Source organism: Zootermopsis nevadensis, unplaced genomic scaffold (assembly GCF_977971745.1).
Source record: "Zootermopsis nevadensis isolate Lab colony 2312 unplaced genomic scaffold, Znev_1.0 Znev_ptg000050l, whole genome shotgun sequence".
NCBI classification, from domain to species: Eukaryota; Metazoa; Arthropoda; class Insecta; order Blattodea; family Termopsidae; genus Zootermopsis; species Zootermopsis nevadensis.
The window spans coordinates 3,329,142-3,341,192 of record NW_028259182.1 but is presented as its reverse complement, the minus strand read 5'-3'; the positions used below and the strand labels follow the sequence as shown (position 1 = coordinate 3,341,192).

Genomic DNA, 12,051 nt, shown 5'->3' with positions numbered 1-12,051 from the left:
TGCAGAATGTCTTACTAAGACCCCAAACACCACAGAAACAAAAACATCCGAGTCATAGGTGGGCTTCGAAACCAGGATCTTTGGTGACGGAGCGCCTGCCTTAGGCATTTAAATGGAGTCGATGAATCCTGTGTTCGGAATTACAACTTGCGCATGGACACAAATGAATGAGATGAGATGTGTCGAGCGAGATGCTACGTGTTTGTGTTTGTGGCCGGTCGGCTGGCCTCCAAACGAAGGTCACTCAGTCAGTCAACATTGCTTGGCACGACAACAAGATTTAGAACGGCAGACTGCTGATTTCAGACGGCACAAGGGGACTTTGGCTCCGCGCAGCGGAAGACTCACCGAAGTACGACGCCCAGAAATAACTGAACGACTGCACTACATTAACAATTTATCACAGTCTGTTCAACAAGCTGGTCACAGACCTACGAGGATGAAGCTAAGATCAGAAATCTACTCGTACTGATCACGTACGAGGTGCGATTGAAAAGTTTCAAGACTGCGCGTATAAAAACCCGTACACTTATCTCAGGTATTAAATTCATCCATCACCCCCGTAGTAGTTCCCCTGGGAGTGAACACAACGATCCCAGCGCCGCTGCCAAGCCTGGAAGCATCCCTGGAAATCTTTCTTTGTCAGCCTGTCAAGCACCATCTGCGATTCTGCCTGAATCTCTTCTATCGTCTCAAATCTCCTTCCCTTTAGCTGAATTTTCATCTTTGGGAAGAGGAAGAAGTCACACGGCGAATAAGGAGGGTGCGGGATGACGGCCATGGTGTTTGAGGCCAAAAACTGCCGAACTTTGAGGGCGGTGTGCGCTGGTGCGTTGTCATGATGCGTCGCATGTGGAGTTCTTCCTTTAGAATCAGCTGACAGGTCCCATAGCCTATCCCAACAATGTCGCACAAGTCGTTGATGGTACGACGTCGATCTTCGTGAATGGCCTGCCGAATCTTCGTAACATTTTCGGGCGTTGTGCTCGAAGATGGTCGTCCAGAACGCTCGTCATCATCGACAGAGGTTCGGTCATTTTTAAAACGTGAATGCCACACAAAAGTTTGTGCACGACCCATTGCGGACTCCCCAAATGCTTGCTTTAGCATTTCATAGGTTTCCGTAGCCGTTTTGGCGAGTCTTTGGCAAGATATTCAGGCAGAATCGCAGATGGTGCTTGACAGGCTGACAAAGAAAGATTTCCAGGGATGCTTCCAGGCTTGGCAGCGGCGCTGGGATCGTTGTGTTCACTCCCAGGGGAACTACTTCGAGGGTGATGGATGAATTTAATACCTGAGATAAGTGTACGGGTTTTTATACGCGCAGTCTGGAAACCTTCCGATCGTACCTCGTATATCTTACCGCCATTTTAAAAGCAGTTTCATAAAATCCGCTTCCAACAGATCCTTTACCTGCCACAACATTTCGAAACTTCAGCCCTCGAAACCAATTCTCATATCAATCGTTTGTATGACAGACCACACTACGAGGACACAAATTCACAAACTCATATCCCGTGAAAGGCGGAGGAGTGTGTATGGGGGGCGGGGAGGATAAATAATGTATTTACGTCGCAGGTTTCTGCTTCAGAAACTTTTGGAAAAGCGACAATTCGACAACAGAGAGGAAACGAGAGGATAACATTGGAATATGACAACCAAATTACAAAACGGTACGTTTTGAAACGTAGATAAACCTTCCCGAGTTCTGGGGTGACAGTCATGAGGGGGCTTCCGCCAACAAGCTTACTTTATTTTAAGTTCAACAGCGAAAAATTCGCAGATCCATTTCCTATAATTAACAGTCATAAAATCGATTTATTTTTCATGAGCCAAAGATTGTCACAGTAAAAGACGGACGGACAGACAGACCATATCACATGGTGATATCTACAGACCTCAGATTGTACGTGGAACTGACCTCAACCCCGTGAGATCAAAGTGCAGAGGTGTTACTAGCAGTGAACTTAAAGCAGACCTCCGAGATGTAACCACCTGTGGAATGCCGATCGTGAAAACTCTCACAGTACCAGCCTTCTGCTTTTGGTAACGATGACCACGATCTAGAGATCTCACGATCCCTTGATCCCGCTTAAGGCTTCGACCGGGATGTTCTTTTGTTAAATCTTATGTGGTACCGCCTGATTCGACTTCTAATGGTTAAGTGAAGTGTTTTCTTCGCGGTACGGTCTGGATTCGTAAATAATATTCAGACGATCTTCGTCTTCAAAGGGTTAACCAGCTGATTTTCGTAATGGTGAGGCGTTGTGTTTTCTTCGCGGTACGGACTGAATTCATAAATAATATTCAGACGATCTTCGGCTTCAAAGGGTTAACGCGATGGAGCTGTAAGCTGTTGATGTGTTCTTGTCGCACTTTTAAACCTGCTCAGACATCCACCGTACGAACATTCAGTAACCAACTAACAGCACAGACCAGCAGACTTTCTCGATTACGTTGATGACAGCTAAACCAACACTCCCACATTTTACGGATCACGAAAGTTCATCACCATTTATCTGTACCCAGCATCACCGACTCTCGTTAAACGCTGATTAGCGATGTTGCAAGTCGCCTAATACGATACATCAAAACGCGAAACGTATAACTGCCCTTGGATCTGAGTTATGCACCATCTCATCTGTAGCACCAAGACTCAAAATATTGGGGGGGGGGGGGATTTTCAATGTAAACGCGCGTGAAACTCGTACCGTGGCCGCGGATGAGAATACTGGCGTCTTCTAACGATAATAAAATAAAACCACGTATAATAAACCACTTTTACTAATTTATAGTAAATTTAAACGTTATCCGCTGAACCAACACGATAATTAAGTATTAAGAGTTCGCATTTCCTATAATTCCCAAGGGTGTTACATACGCAAGCCAACTTCTCATCTTTGCGACAGGTTGATACGACCCAATTACTGGTCATGATGGATTACAAACAAGATGAACGAGCTCCTGACTGCCATTTTAGCCATGACATTTCAGTCAAAAACCCACAAAATGCGATTAGAAGATAATACATACGCCATAATACGCCGTTCTAACAGAATTTCTCCACGCAAGTCCGTGGATACTGAAGACGGGGGCTCCATGTACGAAGGGCAGCTGTCAGTATCCTCAATAACATTGGTCTCTTCCAACCTGGGGCTTAGCGACTGGACGACTCCTTTATCACGCCAAAATTATAATAAATAAACGACGGGATCCAACATTTATATCTTCATTAGCTCAGCGCCTATCTCCAAAACATAGTCTTCGTTAATATACCATGAACGAGTCAGGCTAAAATATTTCAGATTCATTACTGCAAAAAAAATCATTCAAGGAAAGTTCACAGATAGCTGTACTGAAGAAAACCCACGACTTTATATATTTTATTTCTAACCCAACATTCAAACCACTTCGGATGAAAAAAATACACGCGTATGAAGACGATGTTGCTGTTTCATTTCCCTGATAACGCAGGCGGTAAGCACCACTGAAACGTCGGCATACAGCCAGACTACGCGTCGCAACATCCCAGACGATAGACGTCTCAATCTTTTATAAGTACGTTTGTGTATTCGGTGAGATAAGACGTAGGACTTATCTGAATGCTCGTGTGAATATCGGGGTTTTGCCATAATGCGTGCGAAGATATGATTTGTCCTTATAAAGCTCGTTTCACACCCCATTCCAACGTTCTGAAAAAAAATATTTCAAAATACTTTTCAGGAACAGAACACAACTAACAGAAAATTAAATCCAAACAAAGGACCTCAGTAAAACTCAAGACGTCCTCCACGCGGCCCCAGAAAACAGAAATGGCCGCGCTACCTGCGATGGAATGTTGGAGCATCACCCCACCGCCGAGACACCCAGACTTCCGAACCCTCAAGAGAGCGCCAGAGGTCTTCAGATTCGGATGGAGTACATCAAAGGACGCGGTGTTACAGCCGCCATTAGCTTGCGCGTCAATGCCGTCTCGACGCCCGCCAAGACGACTCTTTTAACGGCCCAAAACGACAACGACCTGGGAAAGTCTGCGGAAGGCCTCAGTCTATCGAAAGCTTCTCTCTCTCGTATTATGTAGGATTACTAACCAGAAGGTAGCCTCATCCCCCGGTCAACATTACCCTCAGGGGAAGTTTCTGCGTGTCAGAGCAACTCCAGAATACGGGAAAGTAGGGAGAGAGGAAAAAACTCGTTGCTCGTGTCTGGGAAGTTTTTACCCGGCAGTCAAACTCACAGTTACCATAAGCGTACGGATAAATTCTGAAAAGAAGCAGGTCTGCCGTCAACTCGAAAACTTGGGTAGGTACAATTAACGAAACCCTCAATTGTGCATGTGTAGATCAGAGGTATTCAACCTTTTTGTGTTCGCGTACCCCCCAAATATAATTTCTCTTCAACTTTGTACCCCCAAAGTTGTTGGTGTATAATTCGAGTTATACATAGTATATAATCTACATCTAAAATAAATTAAATAAATTACATTACTCATTATTCAGTGTTTATCATAAAATAATATATTTTTTTTTAAATTTCACGTACCCCCTAAGATGTCTTCGCGTACCCCCAGATATAATTTCTCTTCAACTTTGTACCCCCAAAGTTGTTGGTGTATAATTCAAGTTATACGTAGTATATAATCTACATCTAAAATAAATTAAATAAATTACATTACTGATTATTCAGTGTTTATCATAAAATAATATTTTTTTAAAAACTTCACGTACCCCCTAAGATGTCTTCGCGTACCCCAGATTGAATACCACTGGTGTAGATCACATAATTCCGATGACAAGAGTTCTAATGTCAGTAGCATTAACGGAAGAAAAAGTTGACAGTGGAACCACGGTTCCGGAGAATTTGACGTAAATACGTCTATACGGAAAGAAAGTTTATATATTGGCTTTATTCTAAATATTTCCTTCATACATGCTTTACAATTGAGTAAAGTTTGATTAAGACTTTGCTTAATCAACTTGAATTAGTTACGCTTAAGATGGGTCTGTGGTAGCTGAATGTAATGTAATGTTTTATAGGTAACAACAATGCCGAGTAAACAGATGTTTCCTAGGTAACCATTATTGTCGATTTGTTGATAAACAGATGAAGTTTCCTAGGTAACCATTGTTGTTTATTTGTTGATAAACAGATGAAGTTTCCTAGGTAACCATTGTTGTTTATTTGTTGATAAACAGATGACGTTTCCTAGGTAACATAACAATGAAGTTCAAATCTTTTGACGTGAAAACGTCTTTAAATTCGATGCCGGGTGTGGGGAGGCGATCGCGTCCAAATGAGCGACAGTTTCTGTCGAAGTAATTTCAAACTTCAATAACTCGGCTAAAAATAGACATAGCTCCGCCATCTTAGTCTCGTTTTAAAGAGGAAGGATGAAAGTTTGTGCCAGTACCGCTCCGACATTCGTGGCGGCCGGACGTCGCGAACTGCGCACGCGCAAAGTGAACCCATGATTTTCGACTTTCCGGATTCGACACGTGTCCCTAAACGGGATCATATCTCAGAGACTAATTATCCGATCCGAGTGAACCAAGTGTTGTTTTGAAGAGGAGTGTATATGTTACAACTCATCCTGGCCTCCAAGTGTGTATCTCAAAAACTCAAAAAAAGATACGAGGCTGTGAATTTGAAAAAGTTTCAAAATTTCCCCCATTTTCTTAATATGTCGCGATATATGAGGGCAAAGTAAAACTAAAATTACAAAAATCGGGCCACGAATGCGTAGAGCACAAAATTCCAAAGAGAGGGACGAAAATTTAGAACTCTTACGTGCATACCTTCAGAAATTCTTTAAACCTGAACTAGTGAATGATTTGGACAAACCAACCACGCAAGGGAAAACTTGTATAGATTTGACATTTGCAAAAGGTATTCAAATAATTTCAAAGCCACATGTATCCTACTTTTCATAAAACTACCCTGTATTCAATAAATGTAAGTTGCAAATGAATTAAACTATTCAAAACAAAATTTTTATTCAATTTCAATATACTAATCACGATTGACGTTATCACGAAAATAACTGCCTATCAATTTTTTCAAACCATAACCGATCACATACATTGCAGGCGTATCCAAATCTATTTTCATTAAAATGCTTATGAAAATATTCTGTTGCATTGTCTTACCTTGGTTGTGCGATTCTTGTAGGAACGATTGTACTTGCTAATGATGTGGAAGCATTGCCTTGCACTAATGGCTTCTTTCGATTTCTATATTCTCTTTTACGTTCAGCATTCGTTTTTCGTATTTTTTTGGGAACTTGAGGTTCATTATCTAATACTTCTATTATTTTACGTTTTCTGTACTGTCTCATATATACTGTTTTATGGAGTCTTTTAGCTTCAATGTCATCCATCTTGTACATAGTATGACGCAACAATAGATTACTTAATTGTTATTATATAACATAAGTACTTGTGATATTGTAAAACCTTATTATTTTTATTATTATTTAGTGTTCTGTCTGACGACAGGTCCATATGAACAGGATCCTTCCATCCTTTTCTCGGACTGGGACCTGTTCATATATGTTCTTGGCAGATGATCCAGAAGTGGTTTGCCATTGCCTTCTTCTGTGTGTGAATGGAGTAATTGTTGGGATGCCACGGAGGAAAACTCCGTGTTGCCTAGACCACGGCCTTGCCCAACACAAGTTATAAATTCGGGCACCGCCGGGAATCGAACCCGAGACCTTCTACAAGCAATTCACAGTTCAGCTCTTTCACGATTCTTGATGGCTGTAATGTAACACAACAATGCCGAGTAAACAATTGAGGTTTCCTGGGTAACAACAATGCCGAGTAAACACGACGTTTCCTAGGAAACCAGGTTACACTTTTTCGTTCCCCTTTCTTGCCGAAACACGGAGTTTTCATCCGGGGGCTTCCCCGGTTTCTCCGTGGCATCCCAACAATTACTCCATTCACACACAGAAGAAGGCAATGGCAAACCACTTCTGGATCATCTGCCAAGAACGTATATGAACAGGTCCCAGTCCGAGAAAAGGATGGAAGGATCCTGTTCATATGGACCTGTCGTCAGACAGAACACTAAATAAATAATAAATAATTTCTTGCCGAATGACCCTTCAATATAGACGTATTTACGTCAAAACTAGGAATGTCCTCCAACATGTCACAAGCACTTAAATACAGCTCTAAGTTAAAAATGAATCACTTAGTGAACTTCGTCAAAATGAAACAAATTACTCCCCGTTTTCGTTGTTATTTTTAAAGCAAAAACTGTAATCCCTATCGTAGATAATACTAAAATGGGTCTTGAACACCGTAAATTTCTTATGGGGCAAATAGACGACCATTTGCTTCCCAAGTACTCCGTTCAACGGAGTTTCATTTCATAAGAATATAATTACGCAAAAAACGTAGCTTAGCCTGCAACATTCCAATACCACCGAATACACGGAAAGCGGTGAGTTCGAGGATGGCCGTCTTCTGAGTTATAGCTCAGAGTAGTCTGGTGGCAGTTTACCTACGTTTCAGATGTCCTTGCTGCCTCCATCGTCACGGCGATACGATAATCTTCTACCGGACTACACAGCGCTACAACCCAGAAGGCTGCCATCGTAAGACGGAGACGCCAAATTAGAAGTCTTCAAAAGCATCTCATTTCTCTTCAGGCCTTGCAATTTGTTGCAGGATTCATTGAGATTACCGACGGAATTCAGAGGCCCTACACACCGGATGTCAAAATGGCAATAACACATACATTTAAGCCCTTATCGGCAAATCCTCTGTGTCATTTCTACAACGCTCAACACATCTGGCTGTCTAGCGCCAAAAGATTTCATGATTGTGACGACAAATCCATTAAAAACAGGAGACATTCTTGTTCAATTAAGATGCTCAAGAAACCGAAAGTGGGCCCTTTCAGATATTAAAACATTTTTAATCCGATAAGTTTGTGAGAATTCCCATTGTAATCACAGCTAAAACAACTTCCACTATCAACTGCTTTGTATTGCAATTATTTATTTTAATCCGTCTTATCACAATATTTAAAATTTCTTATAATTAAGATAATAAAATATCATTGATGCTCCATATCGATTGATCGATTTACATCTCGGAACATTTTACACAACATGTTTCGGTTTTTATAAAACAATCATCAGGCGTAAAATATATCTAAGAACTTAAATCGATATGGAGCATCAATGATATTTTATTATCTTAATTATAAGAAATTTTAAATATTGTGATCAGACGGATTAAAATAAATAATTGTTATAATATTCACAATATGACGCAATCACACTATCTTATGAATGCTTTGTATTGTTTTTTCATACCAAATTTTACTAACACATTTTTTTTAATTAATCCCACTTTGCATTACCGTTTGGTGAACCATCTCATTTCATCCCAAAACTGTTCCTCGGATCGACATTTTAATAAGAACATTTTAACTGGTGTACCGCTGTTATACCATGGGTCAACCATCACTGTCTATCTTACGGGAAAAATTAAAATAACTACATTCAAAATGCATGTTCCACTATGTGTAATGTGAACTTCTGCGTTGAATGTGTCGAAATTGAAGTCACTTATTCTATAGTACAAGAGCGCGGTTCATTCAGTGGGTTCACTGATAAAATTTACCGCAAAATCAACTTTAAAAAAAAGTTGTAAGTTAATTCTAATGATTTATGGGACGATACTAGACTCTAATCGCGTAAACCTTGTAGTGCTTGGCGATATCTTAATTTGTTGTATGTTGTTCATTTAATAAGCGTTCGAATTTTGCACGTTTTTGTAATATCAGTGTCTCGCAGACTTTGTTTAACAGCGAAATACTCCGTCAAAGACATTACTTCAAATCAACAAGACTCGGCCTCATTTAAAGGTAATCCGACGCTACAGACACAAGACAGCAGCTTTTTCCAACCGCAATGTGCAAACATGCAGTTTATTACGTGAATTCGCGGCACAGGTTTCGGGTCATTCTATCTAGGCTTACAATAAAATATGACGCATTACCGAAATTACCCTACTGACGATGGTCCGACAGGGACCGAAACGCTATGCTACTGCCGATTTTCGCAAAAAAACGTACAATAGTTTGTATCCTACTAATGAAACAAAGCCATCTTCGCCTGTGTTAACCACAGAAACTAAGAGTCCTTACTCAGTGGGAAGGACCTACCTGCATCCTGTTTGAAGCTAAGTGTTTCGTCCTCAGTTAAATCGTCGATGTATCAATTCGTAAGTCACTTTCATGTTGAATGTGGCCACGGCACTTCGATGTAACACACAGATAAGGCGTCTCAAAACGCAGTACAAACTCGGTGTCTGACTTTTGAGAGTTCCAAAAGTCTCCTTTTCTGCATAAACCCCAAAATAAGGAAGATACAAAGATTAAAACTTGATCTTGACAGATGAATCGCTGGAAAGTTACATCAGAAATTCCTTGGATTTTCACAGCGACTCCTTTTTTCTCACCGATTGTGGCTGCAAATGGATTTCGCATCCATTCAACTTGCTTAAGGGTTTGTTCTGGAAAGCGATTCTTAAAACTGCTGTAAAAATTTGTGAGATGAGTCAGAACATGTTTTAATTTCTTCAAATGAGCGACCATTTTCTTCGAGGTAGTCACTCATGCTGACAAACATTTCCAGGGTGCCATGTTCACGAAGGTTTTTCAATATCATCGTCTTTTCCAAGTATGTCGAAACCTTGTCAAAAATCTGGAAAACAGTTTCATTTACACCTTGAAGAGGGGTTTATCAAAAAATATCTGACAGATATCACATAACAGCAAGCCTCCTCTTATCTAAAAACTGTTGACACAGTGCAGAACCAGAGTTCTGCAAAAATTCTGAGCACTTTTCTCACCTCAACTAATCGTTTAAAGCGTCTCTACGAATGGAAACTCTTAAAGTTTACGTGGAAACCAATTTGCTGTACTCCAGCTTAAAGTCTTTCTTGTATCGCGTGTTAGCTGATGTTCTGTCTGTACATATACGGACGCTGTTTGCCCAAAAAGTGCCTTCTGCTGAGAAATAATAACTCATTTCCTGTACATCTCTCTTATAGCGGTAGCCAACATGAACTATTCTTGAATGTTCTCTCTGGAACAGTATCTGACAAATACAAGCCGCTGAGCCAAATCCTGGAACATTAGTTGATTCGGTGATCTGAAGATTCAAAATTTAATCCTTGTCAGCAACCGTTCCTTGATGTCTTCTGACAATATTACAGATAGGAGCTTCGCCATGTTTCGCCAAGCACAATTTGGGTACATTTTCATGGTTCCTTGAAGTAACGCCTCTCCAACGGCATCAGTCTTCCTATTTTGGGCTATTGAGACTGAGACCACAAAAGAGGCCAGAAGTGCTTTTGACGAAGTAGTGACTGCATTTCTTACTAAGTACGGCTGTTTACGGATTTCTAAGAATTTCCTTTCAAAAACTATAATCCCTTAGTACCAAGATATCAAGGTTTCGTTGTCAGGCGCCTACGTAAATGTCTTACGCTGAAACTATTGTCTGCGAGAACGTTCCCATTCAAAACACACTTAGGAAACTTCCCCATTTACGAGTTAACAAGCAAACCCGAGTATCACAAGAGTCCGTTCGACACTTACACACCTTTCATTTTTCTGCAGAACTGTAGAGCACATATTCAAAACCCCTTTTCCGCACGCGCGTTAAAACTCAAAAAATTGTTAACCAATTCTTACGAAATATATTAATAAAAAAAATTGCTCACACGTCACAAGTTTGGTCAAGATCTGATAACATTAAGACTGCCATGCGTAAGAATATTTTCGATTTCAAAGGTTTGCCGCCTTAACCGCGCCCTTACCCAGTAACAAACGAACACTGAATGTGGAAATGCGATTAGGTTACGTCCAATCACATAAAAATCTAAACGAAAAATCTGTACTTCACACGGTCAATATTACCCACTTAAAAATGGTTTATACAGGGGTTTCAGGCGTTTTTTCCACGGAATGCGCCGAGTGATATCATACACGTTGGACGAAATAATGCCAGCTCGCGTTTTGAATCATCATTGCACAATCGATTCGAACTTTATCGATCTTATTATGATCGGCGAATCACATGAAACCCGAATCCCAACCAAGACCTAAAAAAAAAAAAAAAAAAAAAAACTTCGTTTCAAAATATTTTCAGATTCGATAAATACGTAACGAAATTCATGGACAAAATAATTTCTGGCCCGATTCAGCGCGTCCACAGCCTTACACAGTCTTGCAACCTTTGTATAAATGCAAAGCCAATAACACAATCTTCTTACCGAGTTCCATCAAAATCGGTCAGATACTGCGAAAATTATACAAAATTCTCCAGTGTTTCCTCGCGTACAAAGAAATATAACACGTCTTACCCAGCACGCTACTCTGTCTTCCGAAATCATTACGGAAACGCAAAAACAGTGAACCACAATTTTACACATACATAAAAAACCCTAAGCAGGAATGGTTTCTTCACATCAGACAAGCAAAAGTGGCGAGCTATACGGCACGATTTTAAAATAACTTGAATCCAGAGAAGACACCTCAATACTTCTTCAAGTTTCAGTAGACGTACATCGAGGGTTTATACGTACCAATAAACGCGGACCTACCACATATTACATGACATCAAACCCTAGAATACAGACACATACACGGCGGTAGAATTAGGGCTACTGTTTCCACTTGCAAAGATTATCATTACCATCTCAAGAAGACCTCGTTAATGAAGCGGTAACTTCTTGAAATGCCACAAACTAATCCAGGAACACGGAGTCGCGGAAACATGGACTATTATTTATTTGTAGATCATTTAACGGTCCTCGGCCACTGAACAACAGATGATACGTCTAAGAAGAAATTAATTACAAATTATGTCAAGCATGCCTTAGTCTAATTTAAGACACTGACCCGGAATTCGGCTGGAGGGTCTGAGGAAAAGAACGATTACCGGCATCTGGACCGAGACCAAGATCTGTCGAAGTTCTAACCACTTCGCCACGACGTCGTAATTCACTTGACGGAGTGACCAAG

The 12,051-nt window shown here is 40.6% G+C and overlaps 1 protein-coding gene across 9 annotated transcripts in view; it reads right to left on the bottom strand.

Annotated features, from left to right (window-relative positions):
• The window catches only part of LOC110840658 (serine/threonine-protein phosphatase 4 regulatory subunit 1), a 120,400-nt gene that overhangs the window by 38,128 nt on the left and 70,221 nt on the right, over positions 1–12,051 (bottom strand). For 4 of the 9 annotated variants that reach the window (XM_022085848.2, XM_022085850.2, XM_022085851.2 and 1 more), the window contains exon 1: positions 6,147–6,381. The exons of 4 other annotated variants lie outside the window; for them this stretch is intronic. In XM_022085848.2, coding sequence (XP_021941540.2) covers positions 6,147–6,376 — 230 coding nt within the window. In that variant the 5' untranslated portion in view covers positions 6,377–6,381. Of the gene's footprint in view, positions 1–4,727; positions 4,832–6,146; positions 6,382–12,051 lie in introns of those variants that run through there. One more of the 9 variants, XM_087361025.1, reaches the window with a different exon arrangement.